Source organism: Petaurus breviceps, unplaced genomic scaffold (assembly GCF_028583685.1).
Source record: "Petaurus breviceps papuanus isolate PSGF00001 unplaced genomic scaffold, PetGlider_PUasm1.0 90845, whole genome shotgun sequence".
NCBI classification, from domain to species: domain Eukaryota; kingdom Metazoa; phylum Chordata; class Mammalia; order Diprotodontia; family Petauridae; genus Petaurus; species Petaurus breviceps.
The window spans coordinates 21,178,067-21,204,063 of NW_027187359.1; the positions used below are offsets into that span (position 1 = coordinate 21,178,067).

General features: G+C 34.8%; 2 protein-coding genes across 3 annotated transcripts in view; one reads left to right on the forward strand and one right to left on the reverse strand.

Annotated features, from left to right (window-relative positions):
- HEATR5B (HEAT repeat containing 5B) overlaps positions 1 to 25,997 on the reverse strand; it is a 135,947-nt gene that overhangs the window by 85,156 nt on the left and 24,794 nt on the right. For both annotated transcript variants that reach the window (XM_069072208.1, XM_069072209.1), the window contains 11 exons: positions 24,540 to 24,697; positions 22,565 to 22,814; positions 21,150 to 21,305; positions 18,153 to 18,403; positions 16,291 to 16,402; positions 14,836 to 14,988; positions 7,332 to 7,431; positions 4,216 to 4,325; positions 3,480 to 3,643; positions 1,801 to 1,976; positions 400 to 505 (listed from right to left, as the gene is read on the reverse strand). In XM_069072208.1, the coding sequence (XP_068928309.1) occupies positions 400 to 505; positions 1,801 to 1,976; positions 3,480 to 3,643; positions 4,216 to 4,325; positions 7,332 to 7,431; positions 14,836 to 14,988; positions 16,291 to 16,402; positions 18,153 to 18,403; positions 21,150 to 21,305; positions 22,565 to 22,814; positions 24,540 to 24,697 (1,736 nt within the window). The remainder of the gene's footprint in view (positions 1 to 399; positions 506 to 1,800; positions 1,977 to 3,479; positions 3,644 to 4,215; positions 4,326 to 7,331; positions 7,432 to 14,835; positions 14,989 to 16,290; positions 16,403 to 18,152; positions 18,404 to 21,149; positions 21,306 to 22,564; positions 22,815 to 24,539; positions 24,698 to 25,997) is intronic.
- CEBPZOS (CEBPZ opposite strand) overlaps positions 1 to 25,997 on the forward strand; it is a 295,755-nt gene that overhangs the window by 39,659 nt on the left and 230,099 nt on the right. The window lies entirely within an intron of this gene.

The following is a 25,997-nucleotide window of genomic DNA, read 5'->3' on the forward strand; positions in this document are numbered from 1 at the left end:
TATCTAGCTGCCAGTATAATCCTAGACAAGTCAAGGTTCTTTGAATCTCACTTTTCTCATCTGTAAAATGAAAGTGTTGAACTCAATGATCTCTACAGTCCCTTGAAATTTAAAATTTATGACCCTACATGCCTAATTAGGCAAACTATATCCCACTTTCTTTTTTTTTTATTAAAGAGCAGAAACTGCTCTTTGATATTCTACTTTCTTACAAGTAAATTACAATATGCATCAAACAGTATAAAATAGAGAATATTCAAGTGATATCAATCTGCTTTAACATCATTTAATTAGGAGTATGATTTAATACATGTCATGATAAAATCATTTAACAGTATGACCTTAGCACTCAGATAAATAATTACAAACTAGTACTTATACTTTTGGTGGTAATATTACCTTTAATGCACTGAGAACAGCAGTGAAAATATTAAGCTGTACAGCCTGCTGACGAACACCTTTTGCCTGTTTGACACATTCAGCAAAATGATCCAGCATTTGTAATCTGTAGTATCAGAAAGAAGAATTTTAAAAATTCATTTTATCCAAAAACAATGCCAATGTAATAAGCTTAAGTATGAACTAACTTTAAGCAAATCACATTCCAGAGTACCTTTCTTCATTCCTTTCTTTTTTTTTTTATTTTTTGGAGGGAGGAAGGCAGGGCAATCGGGGTTAAAAGACTTGCCCAAGGTCACATGGCTAGTAAGTGTTAAGTGTCTTGAGGCCACATTTGAACTCAGGTCCTCCTGACTCCAGGGCCAGTGCTCTACTCACTTTGCCACCTAGCTGCCCCCCCTCTTCATTCCTTTCTTATTGTCATCAGATGTGGTTCTGAGCTATCCTTGCCTAATATCCATGTTCCTATTAATTTAAGCAATCCAGCAGTTAAAATACTAAACTTCAATTGCTATGAAAGAACAATAACCTTAAAAATACCCATATTCATATTTTGACTGTATTCTTCCTTATATTAATAGCTATAAAAATCACATAATCAATAATTATATAGTATGTCTTACAAAGATGATGCTACTAATCCACTACTCTCAGTGATAGTTTTAGTTTTGAATAGATTTGACAGATTTATCTGCATTGATTCATATATACTCCATTCTCATTGTGACCACTGATACAAATATGCAAAATAACTGATTACTTTAGTCATCTAGTGTTATGAATAAGCAAAGCTAACTGTCCTATACTAAGATGGGAGCCATAACTTTACTTTCCCCTGATTATTATCACATCCTAACCAAATAAATCATAGCCATAAGCAAGAAAATAATTCAAATGATTAATAAAAATCACACAGGAGTTTAAAAATTCTAGTAATCCAACCTGATGAAAACAGTGCCAAAATATGAGTTACTACTGCTTAAAAGTACAAACATTGTGAACTTTATGTGAAAGTATAAAACAGAAAACACAATGGAAAACGAAAATTTTAAATATAAAAAAATTGCACTGACCATAATATCAGTTAAACTTTCCCTGAGAGTACGTCTTTATTCATTAACCTTTTCAGTACAGAATATATCAGCAAACTCTAAAAACCTCCTGATAGATTTTCTTTCTTTTTTTTAAATTTAATTTTCTTTTCTTTTCAGTCTAATAGATTTTCTATAGAACTATTGTAATCGAATGTTTTTTCACAAAAACAAGTTTTTAACATGGTTTCAAATAATGTGAAATTTGTGTTTAGTTTGCTAAAACCAAATCTTTAGAATAATCTGAATTTAAGACTAAAAATTATTTGGAATAATTACAAAAAATTATCTTATTCTCATTTATACTAACCGGTGTTTATAAGAAACATGGGGAAACACTACACCAAAGAGAGCAACAGAAGCATCAATGACAGAGACTCCAAGAGGAAGAGGACCAGGAACAGCTTCACCAGCAGGTATTCGTAAATAAATAGAGGATGGGTCATGCTCTAAAGCACCACTCCCAGATGCACTATTTGGCTGGAGCTGCAAAATAACCACATAAAAACTTTACAAAAGTTATTTTTTGAAACATATTTTGTAAAATCTTATGGAAAAGATGGGGAGTTAGAAAAGGTATAGTGAGTGAGTCTTTTTAAAAAAAAAACTTTAAAAAGACATTTATTTTTGTGTCATAATTCTAAAATTGTTTTTTAAAAATTTTAACACTATATATCATCAAAATGCTGTCTGGGGGCGGCCAGGTAGCAAAGCGAGTAAGAGCACCAGCTCCAGTGTCAGGATGACCTGGAGATCGAATCCAGGGCTATAATGGGAATGTAAATTTGTAAGATCTTCCCTGCCCCTAGGCTAAAGTGCATCTGGAGCCTGGAGTGGTAGGCTTATTTTTCAGTAGATACTTCTTGATTGGCCAGTGAGTCAATAAGGTTGTTACATTCTCTGAGCCAGGAGAAGGCTATATAAGCCCTGATGTGAAGCTTTGTTTTGGGGCTCACTTTGAGAAGTGTTCTGTGATTTGATCAGATGAAACTCTGGAAAGCCATTGTCCAGAGCCCCCCAGCTTTGAAACCCAGATGCTGTGTGGTATGGATGTAATGGTTGGACAGTTTGGAAATCTGTCTACTTGATCTGTTTTTGTCTTGATAATTCTGTTTGTATACTTTGAAGTTCGGGGTGCTGACCTTTTTCCCCTGAACTAGGTAAACGATACATATCTGACTGATTAAAGTAAGCTTGTTAACCCATTTTGAGTTGCTTTCCTTTATCAAAGCAGATCCAAGAACCTGTGGTGGCAGCGACCCTGGGGAGGCTTGGGGTGCTTGCTGCCACAAAAAAACACTTAGCACCCACCCAGAAACACCTGGCCGTGTAACCTTGAGCAACTTACTTAACCCCAATTGCTTAGGGGCGGCCAGGTGGCTCAGTGAGTAAAAGCACCGGCTCCAGTGTTGGGATGAACTGGAGATTGAATCCCGGGCTCAGACACTCAGCACCACACCCAGAAATAACTGGACGTGTAACCTTGAGCAAGTTACTTAATCCCGATTGCTTTAAAAAAAATGCTGTCTGAAGCAATTTGAAGGAGATTTTTAGCAACTTTTAAACTACTACCATAGGGTAAGTTATAATACTGAGAATTGAAAATTTACCCATTTATGCAAATCTTAATCTTTGGTATGTCTCTCAAAAATAAAGCCCCCCAAAACCCTCTTTCCTGCACCCTCTTCCCATCTCTACCCCTGGCACAGGACCAGGAGTGATTTTGCTGCAGCTGACAAGACCTAAATTTAAAGCAAACCGAATAATTGGAACAATCTCTTTGAATTCTAGGGCTAGAAATGCATCTGTACTACAACTGCTCAACCATCAATTACTAGGATGTAATCTTTAGGTGTCAAAACCACTGAGGCCTTGGTTAATCTTGAATCTGTTTTCTTTTTAAGTAACCATGTAAAATCATATGAGAACACTGTTGAATGACTTATCTCATTTTTAAAAGACAGCTTTTTTTCTTTTATGATTTACTACCTGATCTTCAATTGATTTATGATCAGTTTCTTGAAGCCAGGAACCAAGAAGAACACTGTCATCATAATGACAGAGGGATCTGAGAAGGGAGGTAGTTGTATTGGCAGAGTTATCTGTCAAAGTAAATTCTGCCACCAGCTCCCTAAGAAGTGCATTAAAAGATCCTAAAAAAAAAAAAGAAATACAAATTAGAGAGCAACAAATGCCTTTAATACTGTATAAAAGTAAACTTAGAAATATTCTAGCAATACAGTGATTCTAGAGTAATACTACTTTGGACAATTGGCATGAAATAAGCAAATTCTTCTTCTTTTACATTGCTAAAAGCAACTATTATTCAATTTTTAAAATAATTCTTATTAGAATGAGAAATTGCCACTTTTTAAATTATCTACAATAATGATACTTTTCCCTAGTTGATTATTTTGCTATGTATTTTGATCAAAACTCTTTTAAACAACCAAAAAACAAAGTACCAGGAAATAATTCTAACCATGTTTAAAGTGATATATTCAATTTACAAGGCACTGAACAAGAACATGCAAAGATTCTTGTCATTCTACTGCAGACACATTAGCAGTTTATACAGTTTTCAAAATCTTTTATTTCTGCCAAGAACATTGTTTCTTCCCATAAAGCCTGAAATAACCACATTATAAATGTTTGAAATAAGAAATTACTTACTGAAAAGTGAGAATATTTTTTAGATTTTCACAATATTTTTAATTCTAATTACCTTCATAAGTTTTGGGGGGTAACAATGCCAAGATATCATAAAGCCTTAAGCGGACCATTGCAGCACTAGCCTTCAGATGAGCTCCATGGGCCTTAATTACAGATGGAATGCTAAAATGACAAAAGGGGGTATTATACTGTTTTAATTCAGCAAAAATATTTAATGAACAGATACGTGAAATACACAAATTGCTAAAACTCAATGGATAACTGTACATTCTTCTTTCTTTTTTTTTTTTTTAAGCAATCGGGGTCAAGCAACTTGCTCAAGGCTACACGGCCAGTTATTTCTGGGTGTGGTGCTGATACATTCTTATTTCTTTCTAATTTCTGCATTACTCATATCGATCAATTAATAAAAGAAACATTTTTAAGGAATTTTCTAGAGGTCAATCACTGTGCTAAATGCTGAATATAGAAAGAAAAAGTGCAAAAAGTCCCTGTCCCTAAGGGAGTTTACATCCTAATGGGGTGACAACTTGTGGGCAGACAGATAGACAAAGACATATACAAAATACATACTGGGGTGGTTAGGTAATGCAGTGAAAACAGCACTGGTCCTAGAAACAGGAGGACCTGAGTTCAAATCCGGCCTCAGACACTTAACACTTACTAGATGTGTGACCTTGGGCAAGTCACTTAACCACAATTGCCCTACCCTCCCCCCTCCAAAAAGCAAAGGAAAAAAAAGATACATACAAAGTAGATACAAGGCCTTTAGAGGGGAAGGCATGAGCAGCTTGGGAAAACCAGAGAAGAAACAACTTCTACAGGAAGTGATGTTTGAGCTAACTCCTGAAGAAAGGCAAAACATTCTAGGTACACAGGCCAATGAAAAGGTACAGAGATGGACTTATGAAGATAAAATGAATTACTATTTTTAAAACACTTTTCAAATCTTAAAGTGCTTTATAAATGCTTGTTGTCGTTATTATTATTATCGAAGAATATCAAGTCAGTTTGTTTGGACCAAAGGACATGTGGAAGGGAGTAATGAATAAGAATATTAGAAAGAAGGTTCCAAGTTATGAAGAAACTGAAAAAGCAAATGGAACAGTTAGTTTTTTATCCTAGAGTTAATAGAGAGGTACTATATTTTACTGAGTTGGGGCAAAGGTAATTATAACTTCATTAGACGTTCATCTTGGGAAAATTTGGGGGCATCTGTATGAAGGATAAAATGGAATGGAGAAAGACTTGAGGGAAGGAGACCAATTAGGAGGGTAATAGGATGGTACATGTGTTATTGTTTGTCCTCCATTTTCAAAGAGGACCAACGACATCATGGGGCGATGTCTTGACACATGCACGAATCGGATTTAAGTAAAGCAGAGTTACACAAAGTTGTCAGCCTCACTCTCTCTTCTACGGTCATTTGAGTCCAGTGGCAGGACAAAATCAAGATAACTGGCAATGGCAATACAGTAAATTACCTTGGTGTCTTCAATGTCTAACCAAGCTCTAAATGTTCCACAGTGTCTGCTTTAGCTGCTTTCATGGCCATTGGAACTAAATGTTCTTATCCACACATTCTGCCACAGGAAGTTCTCACATGCTTCAGGGAGACACTCACTAAAGGCTTTGTGGCCTATCTGTTACCTTCAACCTGGTTTAGTTCATCTGTTAAGACAGTTTACTGGGGTGTAACTGCTATGCATACTACAGCTTCTTGGAGTCACAGGTCGAAGTTAAGTGCCAGGCAGACACCAAAGATTTATGAGCATGCCTGAAAAGGGCTCAGCAAGCTTTCATACTAGAGATGCTAGTCTTCCTTGAACATCCCATATACTCAGCTAGGTAGCGCTGTGGATAGGGTACCAGGCCCAGAAACAGGAAGAGTCATCTTCCTGAGCTCAAATCTGGCTTCAGATATATACTAGCTGTGTGACCCTGGGCAAGTCATTTAACCCCTTTTTCCTCAGTTTCCTCATCTGTAAAATGAGCTGGAGAAGGAAATGGTAAACTACACCAGTATCTTTGCCAAGAAAACTCCAAATGGGGCAATAAAGAGTTGGACCCAACTAACAACTGGTAAGAGGTGAAGAAGGTCTAGATTAAGTTGATAGCTATGGACACACACATTAGCTGAGAGATAAAAGTGTCAAGTTCTGTCAAATGATTAGACATTAGAGTAAGAAACTGAAGATAACACTGAGGCTAGAAACCTAGATGACTGAAAGGATAGTAGTGCCATCAATAGTAATAGATAAGTTCTGCAGAAGGACAAGCTTAGGGGAAAGGATAATGAATTGCTTTGGCTGTATTTAATTTGAAATGTCTACAGAATGTCCAGGTCAAAATGCCTGGAAGGCAGCTCATGATATTGCACTAGAGCTCAGGAAAGAGAAAAGGGCTGAATATTATATCTGAAAATCACAGGCATAGAAACTAATTGAACCCATGGAAACTATTGAAGATCATCAAGTAAGAAAGTATAATGAAAAGAGAAGGGGGATCAAGACAGGGTCTTAGGGTATAGCCACAGTGAGAATGAAGTAAATTAAGATCTAGCAAAGGATTCTGAGAAGGGGCAGTAAAGAAGGAAGAAAACAAAGAGAAAATAACGAACAGAGAAGTGAAAATATTCAGGAGGAGATAGTATTGAATACTGCTGCTGAGAGGATAAGGACTGTTAAGTAAACAATTTGTCAGTTAAGAGGTGACCATTGACTTTGTAGAGAGAACAATTTCAGTTGAATAATGAGCACAGAAGCCATAGTGTAAAAGATTTAAAAGAGAAGGAGTTTATCTGAGAACGGAAGAAAAAATATAGGATGGCACTCATGAGGATAGTATTTAATTTCATTTTCATTCCACAAAGATTTATTAAGCAGCTACTATATCACATGTAAAGCCTTGTGCTAAGTATTAGGAAGAGAAAAATAAAAGATTGTCCCTATTCTCAAGACATTCACATTAATTGCTTTCCAAAGAAATTAAGAACATTTAAATTTATATCCATGCTCTTCTTTACATTAAAAGGCCAGTTTAAACCAATAAACCAGGTTTTGTAGGTTTTTTTAATTACTGAATATATCTTATGAGGTCAATGTACGAAACCAAAACGAGAGGTTGAATCATACAAAAAGCATATTATTCATTGAACAGTTTACTTACTGTGACATCATCGTCATGGCACACTCAATAGGTGTCATCAATTTTCTAATCACATCCTCAGTTAGGAGCTCAGGACAATGAGCAACAAAACTCCGCATTGCTAAATTAAATTAAAAAAAAACACACACACAATACAACCTGGGAAATCAATGAATTAAACTGACAAATGAATAAACTATGAGCATATATAGTCTTTTTATTAAAAAATCTTGAAAGAAGAATGAACTACTCGTTGTAGTGAATGTCACTTGAGAAAAAAATAAACTTTGTAGAATTTTTTTGTTCTAATATTGTTGAGACCTAAAAAGGAAATTTTTTAAAAGATACATATCTACACTTTGTTGACATGGGAAGAGATCTCTTGATATATAAGTATAAGCCATTTTCTTAACCATGTCTAGTTTTATTGTTGCTTTGTCTAAGAAAATGATGGCCACTGGTGGTTTTTTTGGTTTCTGTTGTGGTACAATAAATTCTATTCCAAATCTTCATTCTAAATCATGAAGTATGCCTCTTCTAAACAAAAAACTGATGGATTTTACTTTCTCATGCTTTTTGCCATCTCCCCCACTTATACATATGTTTATCCTATTCACTTTCACTGTTATCATTTTTTCTACTCTGCCTCTTCATTTCCTTAAAAAAGAGTGAGGAATGAAATCCAAACTAAGTGTTTGTAATTTAAATTTCTCATTACTCCCTCCCCCCATGCTAGCTCACGCCCAAATCTCTTCATCTTCACTTTTTTCTTTTTTTTAATAAATAGCACTATATCACTTGTTTGCCATGTTTGAAGTTTTCTCCTCCCTGATTCTACCTTCTCTCTAAAACTCTACTCCTGCTTCCCCATGTCCCAGACTAGTCTTTCACATACTTTACTATATTTCTACCTTCATAGTCTTTGATTAATTTCTCTCTTTTTAACCTTCCTTTGCCTGGCCCAAATAAAAATAAGATTCATGAAATTATCACTTTCTTCACTTCTATATTTGAATAATCTTCTGTTTCTCCCAAGAAATAAGAAGTTCCACCATTTCTTTTACTCAATCTTTTTTAAAAAAATATTTATTTATTCTTATTAATTTGTTTGTTTACTTTTAGTTTATAAGATTCAATTCTACCATTCCTTGAGTTTTATATTTTGTGCCCCTCCTTCCCCTTCCCCCCATGGCAGCATACAGTCAAGTATAGGAACTGTAAATACTTTCACATTATACATTAGTCAGTTTATAAAGACAGATTGTATCAGATGGAATGAAAAATGATAAAGAGGACATAAAACCAAACAAGAAAAGGAAAAAGATCAGGTATTTTGCTTCCATCTGGATATAAACTCAGTTCTTTCTAGTTCTTTCTCTGGATGCACACATTTCCCTCCATTATAAGTCTTTTGGGATTGACTTATATCACTGCATTGCTGAGAAGAGTCCAGTCTATCAAAGCTGGTCATCACACATACGTTGTGTCTGTAATTGTGTACAAATTTCTCCTGGTTCTACTCTTCTCACTCAGCATCAGTTCTTTTAAGCCTCTCCAGGTAAATATGAAGACCGTCTGCTCCTCGTTTCTTATGGCACAATAGTATTCCATAACGTGCATATACCACAACTTGTTCAGCCATTCCCCAATTGATGGGCACCCCCTTAATTTCCAACTCTTTGCCACCACAAAAAGAGCTGCTATAAACATTTTTGTACATATGGGTCTTTCTCCCATTTCTATAATCTCTTTGGGATGTAACCCTAGGAGTGGTATTGCTGGGTCAAAGGGTATTAAATTATTTATAGCCCTTTGGGCATAATTCCAGACTGCTCTCCAGAAAGGCTGGATCAATTCACAACTCCACCAGCAATGCATCAGTGTTCCAATTTGCCCACATCCTCTCCAGCATTTGTCCTTTTCCTGTTTTGTCATCTTAGCCAATCTGACTGGTGAGATGTGGTACCTCAGAGTTGTTTTTATTTGCATTTCTCTAATCAATAGTGACTTAGAGCATTTCTTCATGTGCTTATAGATATCTTTAATTTCTTTCTCTGAAAATTGGCCTGTTCATATCCTTTGACCATTTATCAATTGGGGAATGAATTGTATTCCTATAAATTTGACTCAATTCTCTGTATATTTTAGAAATGAGTCCTTTGTCAGAGGCATAGGTTGTAAAGATTCTTTCCCAATTTCCCACCTCCTTCTTAATCTTGGTTACATTGGCTTTGTTTGTACAGAAACTTTTCAATTTCATGTAGTCAAAATTATCCATTTTACATTTTATAATGTTCTCTAATTCTTGTTTAGTCATAAAGTCTTTCCCTCTCCACAAATCTGACAGGTAAACTATTCCTTGTTTTCCAAGACTGCTTACAATATCAACCTTTATACCATGCACCCATTTAGACTTGATTTTGATATATGGTGTTAGATAATGGTCTATGCCCAGTTTCTGCCATACTATATTCGTTTTCCCAGCAGTTTTTGTCAAATAGTGAGTTCTTATCCCAAAAACTAGGGTATTGGGGTTTATCAAACAATAGATTACTATAGTCATTGACTTCTGAATCTCATGTGATTAATCTATTCCATTGATCCACTCCTCTATTCCTCAGCCAGTACCAAGTAGTTTTGATGACTGCTGCTTTATAATACAGATTGAAATCTGGTATAGCTAGTCCACCTTCCCTAGCATTTCTTTTCATTAATTCCCTTGATATTCTGGACCGTTTATTCTTCCAAATAAATTTTACTATTTTTTCTAGCTCTATAAATTAGTTTTTTGGTAAATTAATTGGTATGGCATTTTACTCAATCTTTTTCTCCTCCATGCCTGTGTGTCTGTGTGTGTATCTGTCTGTCCATCTCCTCTAAGCCCTTAGATGATTGCTTTTCCTGGACCATCCCCATTTCCCACCCCATGATGCTCAGAGAAAAGTAGAAAGGGACAATAATCTTTTCTCTCCCTTTTGTGATATAAGGTTACCCTTTTAAACTTCTTTACCTTGCTTAAGTTTCTTTTGTTCGTGGTAATTGCCTTTCAGTTCCTGCCCAGCTCTGGTTTTCTCAAAAGAAATATTTGGAAGTCAGTAATTCTGTTAAAAATATATTATTTCCCCCTTAGGGGTAAATTTAACCATGCAATTGTTATCCTATTTGTAAATTCTTTCCTTTCAATAGAGTGCTAATATTTTCTTTCCCTCATCATAGCTGATGTGGATAAATCTGCATGAATCTGATTGAATTCAGATGAATTCAGATTTAACCTGTCTGTTCTTGGCCGTTTTCAATAGTTTTCCCTTTGACCTGGAAGCTCTGGATCTTAGTAATCATATTTCTGGGTGTTTTTTAAAATTAATTAATAAATTAATTTTTTGTTTTCAACATTCAATTCCACAAGATTTTCAGCTACAATTTTTTTCTCCCTGTCTTTCCCCTGCCTCCCACCCCAAGATAGCAAGCCTACTGAATGCCCCTTCCCCCAATCTGTTCTCTCTTATATCCTCCCCCATTACTCCCCTAGCTTTCTAATAGGGCAAGATGGGTTTCTATACCCCAGTACCTGTATATCTTATTTCCTAGTTGCATGTAAAAAACAAATTTTTAAACATTTGTGTTTAAAAGTTCCAGTTCCAGATTTTTTCCCTTCTTCCCTCCTCACCCACCCCCACTGGGAAAATAAGCAATTCAATATAGGCTGTACATGTGTAGTTACCCAAATCATTTCCACAGTAGTTATATTGTGAAAGACTAACTATATTTCCCTCCATCCTATCCAGGCCCCTACTTATTCTTTTTCTCCTTTGACCCTCTCCCTTTTTAAAAATGTTTGCTTCTAACTACCCACTCACCCAATATGCCCCCCCTTCTATCATCCCCACTCTTATCCCCTAACCCCCTATTTTCCTGTAGGGTAAGACATCCAATTGAGTGTGTATGTTATTCTCTCCGTAAGTCAAATTCAATGAGAATAAAGTTGTCCCATTCTCCTTCACCTTCCTGCTCTTCCCCTCCAAGAGAATAACCATTCTCTTGCCTGTTTTATATGAGATAATTTACCCTAATCTATCTCTCTCTTTCTCCTTCTCCCAATAAATGACTCTCTCAACTGTTAATTTTATTTTTCAGCTATCATCCCTTCATATTCAACTCATCCTGTACCCTCTGTCTATGTATACATGAACATACTTATGCCCACACTCACATACATATTTTTATACACATACACCCTCCTATACATACATATATATGTATACATATATATTCCCTTCAACTATCCTCATACTGAGAAAAGTCTTATGAGTTACAATCATTGTTTTTCCATGCAGGAATGTAAATAGCCCAACTTTAATAAGTTCTTTATGATTTGTTTTTTCCTGTTTACCTTCTCATGCTTCTCTTGCTTCTTGTATTTGAAAGTCAGATTTTCTGTTCAGCTCTGATTTTTTCATCAAGAATGCCTGAAAATCCTCTATTTCATTGAATGACTGTATTCTTCCCTGAAGCATTATACTCATTTTTGCTGGGTAGATGATTCTTGGTTTTAGTCCTAGCTCCTTTGACCTCCAGAATATAATATTCTAAGCCCTTTGATCCTTTAATGTAGAAGCTGCTAGGTCTTCTGTTATCCTGATTGTGTTTCCACAATACTCAAAGTATTTCTTCCTGACTGCTTGCAATATTTTCTCCTTGACCTTGGGATTCTGGAATTTGGCTATAATATTCCTAGGAGTTTTCCTTTTGGGATCTTTTTCAAGAGGTTATCAGTGAATTCTTTCAATTTCTATTTTGCCCTCTGGTTCTAGAATATCAGGGCAATTTTGCTTGATAATTTCTTGAAGGATGATTTCTAGATTCTTTTTTTGATCATGGCTTTCAGGTAGTCCAATAAGTTTTAAATGATCTCTCCTGGATCTATTTTCCAGGTCAGTGGTTATTCCAATGAGATATTTCACATTGTCTTCTATTCTTTCACTTGTTTGGATCTGTTTTATAATATATTGATTTCTTATAAAATCATTAGCTTCCAATTGCTCCAATCTAATTTTGAAGGAGTTATTCTGTTCAGTGAATTTTTGAAATTCCTTTTCCATCCGGCAAATTCAGCTTTTTAAGTAATTCTTCCCCTGACTGGCTTTTTGGTTCTCTTTTGCCATTTTTGTTTGTCTATTTTTTAAGGTGTTATTTTCTTCAGTGTATTTTCGGGTCTCCATTAGCAGGCTATTGACTCGCTTTTCATGGATGTCTTGCATCATTCTCATTTCTCTTCCCAATTTTTCCTCCACTTCTCTTACTTGATTTTCAAAATTCTTCTTGAGCTCCTCCATGGCCTGTAACCAATTCATATTTTTCTTGGAGGCTTTTGATGCAAGAGTTCTGACTTCACTGTTTTCCTCCCTCTCCATGCCTTGATCCTTTCTGTCCCCAAAAAAGGATTCTATGGTCTGTTTGTGCTTCCATTGCTTGCTCATCTTGCCAGCCAATTTCTTGACTTTTCAGCTCTTTGCCACAGTAGAACTCTGCTTCCAGAATGGAGAGAGCTATGTCCCAGATTGCTGGGATTTTCGCAGCTGCTGGAGCTATAAGGTGGGCCCCCTCTCTACAGCCCCTACAATCTCTGGCTCACTGGTCACACACGCCAGGACCACCACTCAAGACTACAATCCAGATCCAAGCAGGTTAAAGCAAGAGCAATTACCCTCTGAATGGTTACTTGGTTCCCCTATGACCTGTAAGCCAGGAGTTCTGGAAGCAGCCACGTGGCAGCGGCATGGCAGCCACATGGCAGACACACCTCCCATCAGTTCTTGCCCCAGAGGCAGGGGCTGGACCTCACTCTTCATTCCCCCACCCCCTGTTCCAACAGAGTTCTGCAATGACCTTTTAATTTGTCTTTGGCGTTTATGAGAAGTTTGGAAAACACCACAGCTACTGATGATTCACTCTCCTGAAGTCTGCTCCAGCCCGCTGGTCAGGGCCACCCTGGGGCTGGAACCACGCAGCTTACACGGGTTTGTACGCGGCTCCCAGCCCAGTGTGATAGACCCTTCTTGTCTGCCTGCGGGGCTTCCTTCAGCAGATTTTTTTCTCTTTGTCACTGTGTGGGTTCTGTAGGTCTAAAGTTTGTTTAGAGTCATTTTTTATATGTATTGGAAGTGATTGGAGAGGAAACCCATGACAAGTTTGTGCTTCTACTCTGCCATCTTGGCTCCCCCTCCTCTGAGTGTATTTTGGCTAAGGTTTCACTCAGGTAATGACTTGTGGATTCTATCGATGTATATCTTGCCTTTTGATTTGAATACTCCAGAGTAATTTTCTTTTATGATTACTTTAAATATGGTATTTAGGCTTTTTGTTTCATCATGCTTTTCTGGGAGCCCAATGATTCTTAAGAGGAGTCTCTCCTCTTTTTCTTTTTGTCCAAACCTGTGATTTCATTCATGTTGTGATCTACTGGTGAGGAAACCCCCTCAACTACTGTAGATCTACAGCTCATCTGAAACATGCAGTCTTAAAATGCTGCCTGAGTCACTGAGAGGTTAAGTGATATACTCAGGATCACATAGCCAATGTGTCAGAGGTAGGACTTGAAGACTGACTCTGAGGTCTCTATTCACTATACAACACCACCCCATGCCCTTTTCTTCCATGTTAGTAGTTTTTGATGATACATGTATGTGTGCGTTCTTCCAATTTTACCATCTTTTGACTTTGCTCCAATATTTCTTAATGTTTCATTGAATTATTTCATTCTTTCTTCAAGATATTCACTGCTTTGCTAAGCTTTTCCATATTCTGTTCTAAGCTGACTATTCTAGTCTTCATCTCTTCAATTCTTTTACTATTCCTGGAGTCCTTATGACCATTTCATACTCCTTTCTGAGGTTGTATTTACAGTTATTACAGTACCACAGTATAATTCTTTTTTTGTTTTGTTTTTTGGCTTTTTGGAGGGGGAAAGGCAAGGCAATTGGGGTTAAGTGAATTGCCCAACGTCACACAGCTAGTAAGTATTAAGTGTCAGAGGCCGGATTTGAACTCAGGTCTTCCTGACTCCAGGGTCGGCCCCCCCCCACCAGTACACTTCTTTTTAACAGTTTTATCCTGGAATGCTCTTACCATAGGAATTTTCCTTTGCTTGGTCATTTTCTCAGTTTCTCTGCTAGGTTCCCCCTCCTGACTACTATGGACACCACTGTAGTATAGTTTCTGAGTTTCTCCCTATTGAGATGTGGGAAAGTAATAATTCATTTCCTGACTTTTAATGTAGAGATCAGAGAAAATTCCTGGGTGTCTAATAAGTAAGGACCATTAAACTTGTGTTTCTTCCCACTCATATACAGAGATAAAAGTAAGTGGTAGTAAAAACATGAATTCTAATCTAATGCTCATGTTACTGCATGAGCTTGGTGAATGGAACATCATACATCAAAAAATATTTTCAAAACTATTCTTTTCATTTACTCAATGAACTTCTACTAATATAACTTTTGAAAGTCATATTGCTTTCAGTACTTACCACATAAAGCTCCGGCTCGGCCTTCCAATGTTACCTGCCAAGTAAAAGAATCTCCTCGTGCCTTTTCAGCTTCTAGCTCCTTTAAGGAACGAGGGAAGACATTTCGCCATAATAGTAACATTTTGGGAAGATGATAACGAACAACAGAAGGACCTAATGAAGAAAATGAGAAAAATAATGTATATGTTTAATCATATAAAATACAAAAATTATGACTACAAATACCATAAATAAAAAGGTCAAGGAAAGGAAATCTAGGCATACATTACAAATTCCTAAATGTCCGCAGTTCTCTCCTTGAAATAGAATCTGCTCTAATAATTTTTAAAAAGTATTTTTAATTATCCATTCACTTTTAATGTACTCAGTTATTATTAACAATAAATTTATTAGTTGAAAACAGGTAATGAGATATTTAAAACATGTTTCAAGTGATATAAGACTTTTGGTTTACTTAAAATAGTATGACATTCATTTTTCTTCATTACAATACTTATGATTTTCTAAAGTAGCTACTCTGGATAAGAAATATTCATGTCAATCTTCATTCCTATAACTTACTAAGGAAAACTGCTTACTCCAGCTTTACAAGAAAAAAAAGCAACCACTTCTAGAAGGAGATACATTAAGTATAAGATACATTAAGTAAAATGTGCTTTTATACTGGGGAGGAAAATAATAAATTTTATGATTTTTTAAAATAAAATAAAATTTAGTTATAATGGACCAAAAGTCTCTGCATCCAAATATAACAATGAATATAAATATAAAGATAACAGTCAGGTTAGATCATAAATAATGTTTAGTAATATTTTAGAATGGCACATTTAGTTACATAAATACTGTGACAACATTTTTACTGTTATTTTTCTAAAAATATACATTTTTTCATTTCTATAACAACTTTAGTTTTATATAGGAATTAAATTTAGTGGTCTAGTAAAATAAATTATTAATCTAGCAATCTAGTCTTTTAGAAAAGTTACTACCTTTGAATAAAAGAGACTATCTTCTAAGTGACAGGCAAAATTCTTCATATTATTGTTCATTTGATTTTTTAAAAAGTTACATTGAAAAGGATATCCTATTTTTACTTCTTAAGATCTTCCCATTAAGTGAGAATAATCCTGAAGACTACAAAAGTATCTGAGCCCAGGTTTCTAATTTCATCTCTCTCTTTGTTAGCAATAATACTTTTAAAAGTCATCTTTAACAACATTCAAAGAAAATGTGTTTTGTACCTTTTGAATCCCTTATATTGCCTTCAAAGGCAACTAAAGATGGAAAGCATATGCAGCTTAATGTAATGCCAATAAAATGTTTCTTTTTGTTAATATCATTCAAAACTTAGAATCTGAAGTATAAAAAATTATTAGAAATTGAAATTTTTTTTGTTGTTTACTGACACAAGAGCAGAAGTAAGCCAAAATCCAACTTAAAAATAATTAATTCTACCTAAAGTCATAAGTGCTCCAAGTAGAAGCCATCCAGCTTGAGTGCGCTGCAAGGATAGCCTACTGTTTTGAGCAGCGGTTCGTAAGAGATCTTCAGCAATGCTTACTACCATCTGCAAAGAAAATGTTAAGTTTCAACTTTAAAGAAATCTAAGGAAGAAAGGAAAAAAAACAAGTATTTATTGAGTACATACTATGTGCCAAATGCTCTTAAGTATTTTACAAGTATTATCTCATTCAATCCTCAAGACAACCTAGAAAAGTAAATATTATTATCCCATTTTCTTGCTGAGGAAACTAAGACAGACAGAAGTTAAGTGACTTGCCCAGAGTCACACAGTTAGTAAGTATTTAAGGCCAGATCTGAATTCTCATCCTCCTGACTCCAAGCCCAGCACTCTAGCCAGTAAGGAATTAATATTTTTTACCCTTTTTTTCCCTGTATTCCCAGCACTTTAGTATAGTGCCTGGCACATTCTAGGTGCTTGAAAAATGCTTGCTGACTTTACTGCCTGATTCAAATGTAATCTTTGTTAACATGTTCTCAAATAAGCAACCATAATCACCAAGTCAAAAGCCATTCTAGTCCCAGTTCTACTGTTCACTGTGTGATCTTGGGCAAATCACTTAAATTTAATTATATACTGAGCATCTACTTTTTCTTGGTACTTTATTAGGGACTACAGAGAAAACAAAGAATGATGAGATAATCTTCATCCTCAAAGAATGTAAAATCTTTTAGGGGAGACAGGACATACACAAATGAAAGAATATGAATCAGTATTAAGTTGGAGGCTCAACTTAGAGGTAGAAATGCATTCAGAAGAAGGAGAAATCAATGAAGGCTGAAATAATAAGGGAAGATTTCATGGAGGAGGTACTTGGGAAACAGAAATTATGAGATGGATAAAGACCAATATCTCCATTAAAAAAGGAGAATATTTGAGCCTCCATCTGTCATCACACAGGAAAGCTGTAAAGACAAACTGAGCTAGCTAGAAGAAAATCATAATATTAAAATCAAATATTTATCTTTATCCTCATCAACTATGGACAAAAGATTTCCTTGTTAATAATTATAAAACAGTCAATAAAATACTAAATGAAGAATTATGGTTCCTATATATTGCTGGTTCACAGGTTGTTGGGTTGTCTTTTTACATTTTTGAATACAAATAAATGAAAAGATTTATTCCTGAAAGCAGAAATTAATAGTTACCATAAGAAAACTCTATAGTCCAAATAAATTTAAATAATTAACATACAAAAAACTTTTAAAATATTTAAAGCAGAGTTTAATGTGAAACTTCTACTCTTATTTATCAATTCTGATTTCTAACAGAATTGATTGTTATGAATATTCTGTAGTCTCTAAAGTCCCTTTTAACTCTGAGATTCTGGAATTTTAAAGTTCTACTCCTATACCTTATTATAATATGGAGGTGACTGTGGCTTTTTGAAGGCTATAGCAGGAGAATATAAGCTTTGTTAGTCCTAACAAGGTGGGAAGGCTTCAAGTATGGTCTTGGGTATAAGATGTTTGTCTGCTATAAAAGAATAAGCCTTGTTCAGAGTTTGGAAAGGTTCAATGGATAATGATGATTTCCTTGAACAAAGGTACCCAGAAACACAAAGTTGTAGATGTGTTATAGTCAGTAATGGCAGACTGAATAGCCACAATGAAATAAAGGAACCATGAAATATTGAAGTTTCTTATAAACATAACTATAGTTTTTGGTATTTTTAATTTTTAGTAGTTAACTGTCATCACTATTATAGTATTTTAGTATAATGTATTATCATGAATAGTAGATGACTAAACAAATATTTATGGTTAATGCCTATCTATAATCTACATTTTACCTTTCCTTTGGCATGAGGGATACCCAATGGGCACTGATGTACTCCACCTAACAAAGCAGCCATGGCAAAACTGTAACCACTAACAGCTTCAGGTGAGGTTTTCAAATTATTGAGCCTTTCTGCACATCTGTCTAGAAATGGAGTCAACTGGAAAGGCAATGCCACAGCTACACAACGTAAACACCATGCTGCAGCAAGTCGGGCAGCCATACTAGGATGCAGAAGCACCGATGTTACAGTTTCCAAAAGACCTGAAGAAGGAAAAAAAAACAAAAAGACATACTGTTTTAAAAAGCAGAAAAACCAATTCCACCAAACAAAAAGAATGTCACAATAACAAAAGTCAAAATAATTGGTTTTTCCACAGATAATTTTATAACCTAGTCAAAGAAGGTTTTATCAGCTGTTTATTAACAATAACATACTTCAAGAGAAACTTCTGAAACATAGGATACTAGTTATAGTTATGTCTATTAAAATGTTGCTTGATTTAGAATTAAACATAAGTATTTAAAATTTTTCAATTGTCCTGAAAAAAATATCACAAACATTGGGAACACCAGAATTAAAAATACTGATAATAACATTTTTAATTCATCTCCTGATCCTTTAAATATAATTTTGACCCGAGTCTAAATCCTGCCTCTGATATTAAGTAATTATGCAAGTATGGAAAAACTTCCTTTACCACTTCTAGCCTCAGCTTCTTCCTCTTCTATAAAATGCAAGAGGTGGATCTGATGGTCCATTAGGTCCCATCCAGATCTACATATATGAAGATCCAGCTATGATTCTTTTCATTATCTCCTTTTCATGCAGTTGGATAGTCAACCCATCAGTACATCTTATCTAGATAGATAAGCCCTGAATGAAATGAACAGAATAGAAACTTATGTCATCAGATACCAGGCTTCTCTTTTCTTATGACCTCTGCTTTGGCCTATTTAACAGGAGAGAAAGGAAGAAGTACCTTGCCCTTTTTAGGCTAAGTAAGGAGTACTCTCTGAATTAACTAAGGGTCAATAAGAAGAGAATAAAACCTCTGGAGAGAAAATATCAAAATAATAATAACATAGTAAATAACTGAAAAGGGATAATGAATTTATAACTGGATAGGAAGAAATAAGTAGATCAGAATGCATTTGGAAAATTGTACAGTGTTTTCAGTGATCCCAAGGTTCTCCCTGATACAAAGGTCCACTTTTTAAAGTATATAGTAATGCTGAAAGGCTTAGTGTCATGGTATACAGTAGGCTCTGAAGAATTATAGCTATAGCTCACACAAAGGACAATGGAGAGGACCATGATGTTCATATTAGGATGTAATATATTACCAATGCAAAATGTTACAGGAGAAGCAGCATAAATGATATTATCAGGAAGATACATGACTAGAAAAGGAGGTGGGTTGCTAATGTAACAAAAATGAGAGAATAACTCATGAACAGAGGGTGCACTCCACTGGTATCCATTCAATGTTAAAAAATCAAAAAAGAAACACCAATATTTTCGATGGATTCTTGTGAAGGAATCAGGTAAGTACATGTACAAGAGTCACACAGGATGAAGAACGGATAGGCAACAACAGAAAGTATACACACTGATGTGCTAACAGACCCATCAAAATTATCTATATTAAACATATTTATTCAATGCAGACATCTGAAGGAGGTAGACTGAACAGTTCTATAACTTAGAAATCAAGAGGTCCAGGAACCGTGGTATACAGGCCAATGTCTCTACCTTGTGTATTTTCTCAGGTCTTTTCCAGTGCTTGGAATTGTCTCCTGGTTTTCCTGGCTTCCTCAAAGCCTAATCTAAAAATATATCCTTCTGAAAGAAGCCTTTATTGGTCCTCCTAAATGCTAGTGCCTTCCCCATAATATTCAATTTATCCTGTATATGTGGGTCTATACATACACATGCATACATGTATGTAAACAAAAATTATTTATTTTATGGATATATCTTGTTTGTACATGGTTGTTTTAATGTTTCTCCCCCATTAGATTTTAAGATCCTTGAGGGCAAAGAATTGTTTTTTACTTTCTTTGTATCCACAGCATTAAGCACATAGTAGGTACTAAGTAAAGTAGGTACTAAACAAAGCTTGCTGACTTGACTTGATTGTGGTTTTCTCATTAATTTACTGAGACAAATGAATTAAATTTTAAAAAATTTTAAGTGCCTAGGCACAATACAAGACACTGGAGAAACTTACACACATCTACTTACATACACACACACACACACACACACACACACACACTTGTATATATGATATGGATCTAAATCACAAACTTATAAATTTGCTGGAGAAAAAGTATGTATACATATAACCATAATAGTATGTGATAAGTAGGAGATCATGGGAAGCTTCATGGAAAAGAATAACTAGTATTTTTTAGTTTTCTTGACTACAAAATCAATATTACACTGCCTACAATTTCAGAAGGTTTTTATGAAGTTAATATGTTTTTCTTAATTCTATAATGCACATAGAGCTATTCATTCAGTACCTACATATTCAATCACTTAATATGTAAAATGCATTGTTAGGTTCTGTGGAGAACTAAGAGAACACAGTTCCTTGTCCTCAGTAAATTTATAGTTCCATATATAGGTTCCAGTTTAATTATCTTATGAAAATTTTTGTTACACCTGATTAAATACCCTGTCAATAACTATCACATATAAAAACTGTCTAGAAGCAGAATAATGCATTAAAGACTACTATAAAATTAAGCATTTAAGGAAAAAAAACCTGTCTGGATAACATTTGTAATTCTGCATTCTTTATAATTAAACTTTCTCCACATCTGTCTAATCAATTTTGCCATCATTTTAAATTACTTTCTGGAAGAGTTGAATGAGTTCACAGCTCCAATAAAATAGTATTATTATGTCTGAAAAAGATGACTAAATAATCAAATATCAATTGCACTATGATATTAAAAGTTATCCACCAAATCTTTTGCATTTAAGTCAAGTACATACCTATAGATGCTTCCTGAATAAGAGGAGATGCAGTGGCATTTAAGCTTTGGACTAAGCTACCAAGCTCCTGAAGGGCACACACCATCACGTGCTGACTTGCTGCTATGTCAGCAGCCCCAGATTTGTTTTCACTACTTGTATCATTCACTACTGCTTCTGGAAAAACAAAACAATATCAACTACTTAATATGAGTAAATTAAAATTTTGACTTCAGGTTTCTTTAGTCCATTTATTTTTAAAATATTGTAACACATGCTTAATGGCTGCAAATCAAGTCTTTTTTATCCTAACTTCCCAGTACCAATGTTATTGGTTTAAATGTTTTAAAGGAGTCATATGATCATAATATAGTGACTCAATGCACATTTAAGTACATCTATAAAGTATATCAAATACATCCACATCCTAGAATCATTTTTCTCCTCAAGTGGGTAGTTAATAAGAACACCTGCAATTAAAATAACTTTGAAGCTTGTTACTGGATTCATTTTCAAAAAGCCACTGGCCCTGTTACTTGATGTTAAATATTGTGTAACAAAGAACCAGATAATTTTTTTAATTGCCAAAGGTAAAAAAATCTTAAAATAATTCATAGTCTCCATGATAACTATGAAGGGAGATTTTTTTCTACCCATGATATCTAGCCTATAGATAGGCATAATTAATAAAAACCAAAGAGAAATCAAATATAAGGATGACCTTTAAGTTGACTGAAGCTTCTGATACTAAACTTTATCTCTAAGTATATAAAAAGATACAATGCATTGGCTAATTTAATATTCTAACTTCCTATAGTTTAATTAAATTTACGTTAACATGATTCCAAATTGTGGTAATAAATAAGTTATAAATAATTAACTAGAAGGTTTTTTGTCTACAATCTGTTTCATTTTGGATAATACACAAAGTCAGTCTTAATCAAGCTGTCAATATAGAAGAAATTATTAACTAAATATTTTTAAAGCAAAACTTCACTAATATGAATCTCATTAACCCATAACTCATGATCATTCAAGATGAGGATGGGCCTGAATTTAGTTTTCTTCAACAAATATTTGTTGGTTAAGCAAATTCATAATAAACAAGATCATGGGAAGACAATTAAATTATCTGGGAAAAATCTTTCAAGCACTTTAAAAATATTTGAAAAATCAATGATTAAAGTAATTGTAATAATCATTACCTCCTTAGAGGTATCAGACAATATGCGAACTCTGAAGTCATTGGGCTTGAGTTTAAATCTTGCCTCCTTTGTGATCTTGGGCAAGTTACACACACAATTCCCTGGTTCTCAGTTTCTTCATATGAAGAATTAGGCAGTGGGAGTATGCAGCCTCTATGGTCCCTTCACATGATCCTATGTATTATTAATTTCCAAAATTTGTTTTCAAAGTGAAAGAAAAATAATACTCACCCACTGCTTTCATTTGTTTTCCAATGGCTTGGCAGATTTCTTTAGCAGCTGCAATCTGAGCTTTTTCCCCAAGCAAACTGCCTACAGTAGCTCTGAGGATAAAGGAGACACATCTTCTTGAGTACACAGCTTCTACATGTGTTTGGGTGGCCCGAGGGTGTGAAACCAGATCAAGTACATGAGATAAGAATGTAGCAAAGCTGCGTTCTAACCACTGACCACCTAATGTTGTAACAAAAACAACATATGCCTGCAAGCAGAATAAAATGTAATTTAAGAGCTAAATCAAATCAATTCCATCTACAAATAAAACAACTTCAAAAAACAAGGCCCAAAACCACTTCATAAAAAAATATACGTGGTAAAAAAAATTACATTTTGAAATGGAGAAAATGAAGAAATACTGCTGTAAGCCGACAAGACTCTACTTCTCTAATCTTCTCCAAAGTTTAGAGGCAAAGATTCTATAGAATATTCATTTTCATTTATTCCAAATGCATAGACTGATGGGAGGACTGTGACTTGGTCATCACAAACCCCCTTTAGCTTCTACTAACGGCAGGAAAAATGTATCTTGAAACTGATCAATGGCTCTAGAAATTTTACATCTAATCAAGCAAGCAAGCATTTAATAAGTGTCTACTTTGTGAAAAGAAAAAAGTGAAAGAGTCCCCTGGTCTTACAGAGCTTGCATCTAATGGAGAATATGTGTGTGCCTGTATGTATATGTACATATGCATGTGTGTAAACACATACACACAGATAAAAGGTAGTTTTGGAAAGGAGTGCACCAGTAGCTAAGGGATTAGAAAAAAGGTCAGGTGGAAGATGGTACCTGAGTCAATTCTAGAAGAAATCCAAAGATTTCCAAAGGCAGAGATGTAAAAGGAGTATAATCTATACATAGGAGAAAAGAAAGTACAAAGTCAGAGAAATGGGAGATGGAACACTTAGTGTATGTGGAAGAGCAAGTAGATTAGTACAGCTGGACTGCATAGTGAACAAGGGTTTTCTAAGAGACTTGGGAAGATAGGAAGAGATCAAATGTAAAGAGATTTAAATGGCAAACAGAGGAATTGATAGTTGACCTTAAAAGTAAAAGGGAACCAGTGGAGTTTATTGTGTAGAAAAGTGATATCATCAGACCTTTTAAGAAATTCACTGTGGTGGTTATATGGAAGATGGATTGGAAGAGTAAAGACTGAGGCAGGAAGATCAATTGGGAGCTATTATAGTAGTCTAGGTAAGAGATAAAGAGTCTAAATTAAGATGGTAGCTTTGTGAATGTTGAAGGGATAGATATGAGATGGAGAGACAGAAACAGCAAGATTTGGCAAGTGATCTCAATATGTTGGATGAGTGAGAATGAGGTATGGAGGATGATACTAAGGCAGTGAACCTGGATAAATGGAAGGATGATGGTGCCTTTGAAAGTAATAGAATAGTTCAGAAGAAGGGTGAATCTGAACTCTATTTTGGGCATGTTGAGTTGAGATGACTCAACACTGAGACATTTAGTACAAAATGTCTGCTAGGCAGTTGGTAAGATGATAACCATCACTTTTAAATAACTCCCTAAAGACATAAGAAATTTTCACTTTAAATTAAAATTCTGATTCTTGGATATTAATGTCCTTTTTAGCATAATTTGAGTTAAAAACAACCAAAAGGCTTGTATAACTGTGGAAATGCTAACTTCCAAGAGGTAGATATACATTTATACATTCACATAATTTGTACAATTATGTGAATAATTAATCATATGTATGTATAAGCATGTAATTTAAGAAGATGAATGAGGCTAATTTTATAAAAAGTGTTTATTTAAAGAAATCAAGGTAAAATATCAAAGGGATATTTCCTATGTAAAGTTACAAATGTCTATGTATTTGCTATTATTTGGCAAACAGTTTTATAAAATTCATGAAGCAAAAAATAAAGAAACAATGACAATTTTTACAAAGCTATTACAAACCTGTGTGACTCCAACTCTTACTTCACGATTAACTGACCCACCAACTTTTAGCATTTCTCCACCACTCTTTAAGAATCCAGACCCTCCACGTAGAAATCCTGTGGCCATGAGCTCTAAGACTTCATCTAAAGTAGCTCTTTTCACATTCTGACGCATTACTTTCAGAAGAAAAAAAGATAAAATTGTAGCCATATAAAATATATTGTTTTTTCATTACAAATAAGTAGTCCAAGTAGCTAGCTTTCAAGATAATGATTAACTAATTTAGATTGTAAATAAAAATGTACTTTAGGTTTACTCTTTAAAAGTCTTTCTAAAATATACTATATATATATATATATATATATTGTCACTATAATGTATACTGAATAATCATGGTTGGCTTCAAGAATTTAAAGTTTTTACTTTTTTTTTTGCGCTTTTTGGAGGGCAACTGGGGTTAAGTGACTTGTCCAAAGTCACGTGGCTAGTAAGTGTGTTGAGTGTTTGAGGTCAGATTTGAACTCAGGTCCTCCTGACTCCAGGGCCATTGCTGTATTCACTGTGCCACCTAGCCACCACTAAAGTTTTACTTTTTACTAGCATTAAAATATAATACAGGATTGCTGAGTCAAGATGAAGGAGTAGTAGTAAGAAGTACAGCAAGTCTCTACCCCAAAACTCCATCAAATACATTTAGAAGACATACCTGGGAAATTCAAGAAAAAGCAAACCGTTGTGAATTGTTTTTCAGTCTAGGTCAGCAAAGGAAGACAAAGAGGTCTGAGAACACTGGGGATAGGGTCTGGTCAGGAGTATGTTAAGAGGTTATGACAGTGCAGGTAATAGCTCTCATGAGACCTATGCACAGATCTTCCATCAAGGCATCTGCCAGACAATGTGCTCTACTGAGATAACCTAAGGTCATTTTCATCGTACAATCAGCAGTTAGAGTAGGGCTCACTTTCAAAAGAATGTGAAGTATTTTAAAATCACTAATACTATGACTATATCAAAATTATGTACAAACTAATTCAACCATCTATTGAATGGGAAATTATGTGTGGAATTTTCAGATTTTAAGTCAAAACCATTTAAGGGGCAGCTAGGTAGAGAGAGCAGTGAATAGAGTTCTGGGCCCCAAATCAGGAAGACTTATCTTTCTGAGTTCAAATCTGGCCCAAACACTTACTAGCTGTGTGACCCTGGGCTAATTACTTAACCCAGTTTGCTTCAGTTTTCCTATGTATAAAATGAGCTAGAGAAGGAAATGGCAAACCATCTCTGCCAAGAAAGTCCTAGATGAGGTCACAAAAAGCCAGACACAACTAAAAATGACTAAAGAAGAACGAATCTAAAAATTTTTAATTTTTATTGAAACTTAATCTACTGTATAACTAATTTGGGAGAATATACTAAATACTGGTGAATAATATCTTTTGGTCAAAATAATGGCAAAGTTTTCATGGAATTTAAATT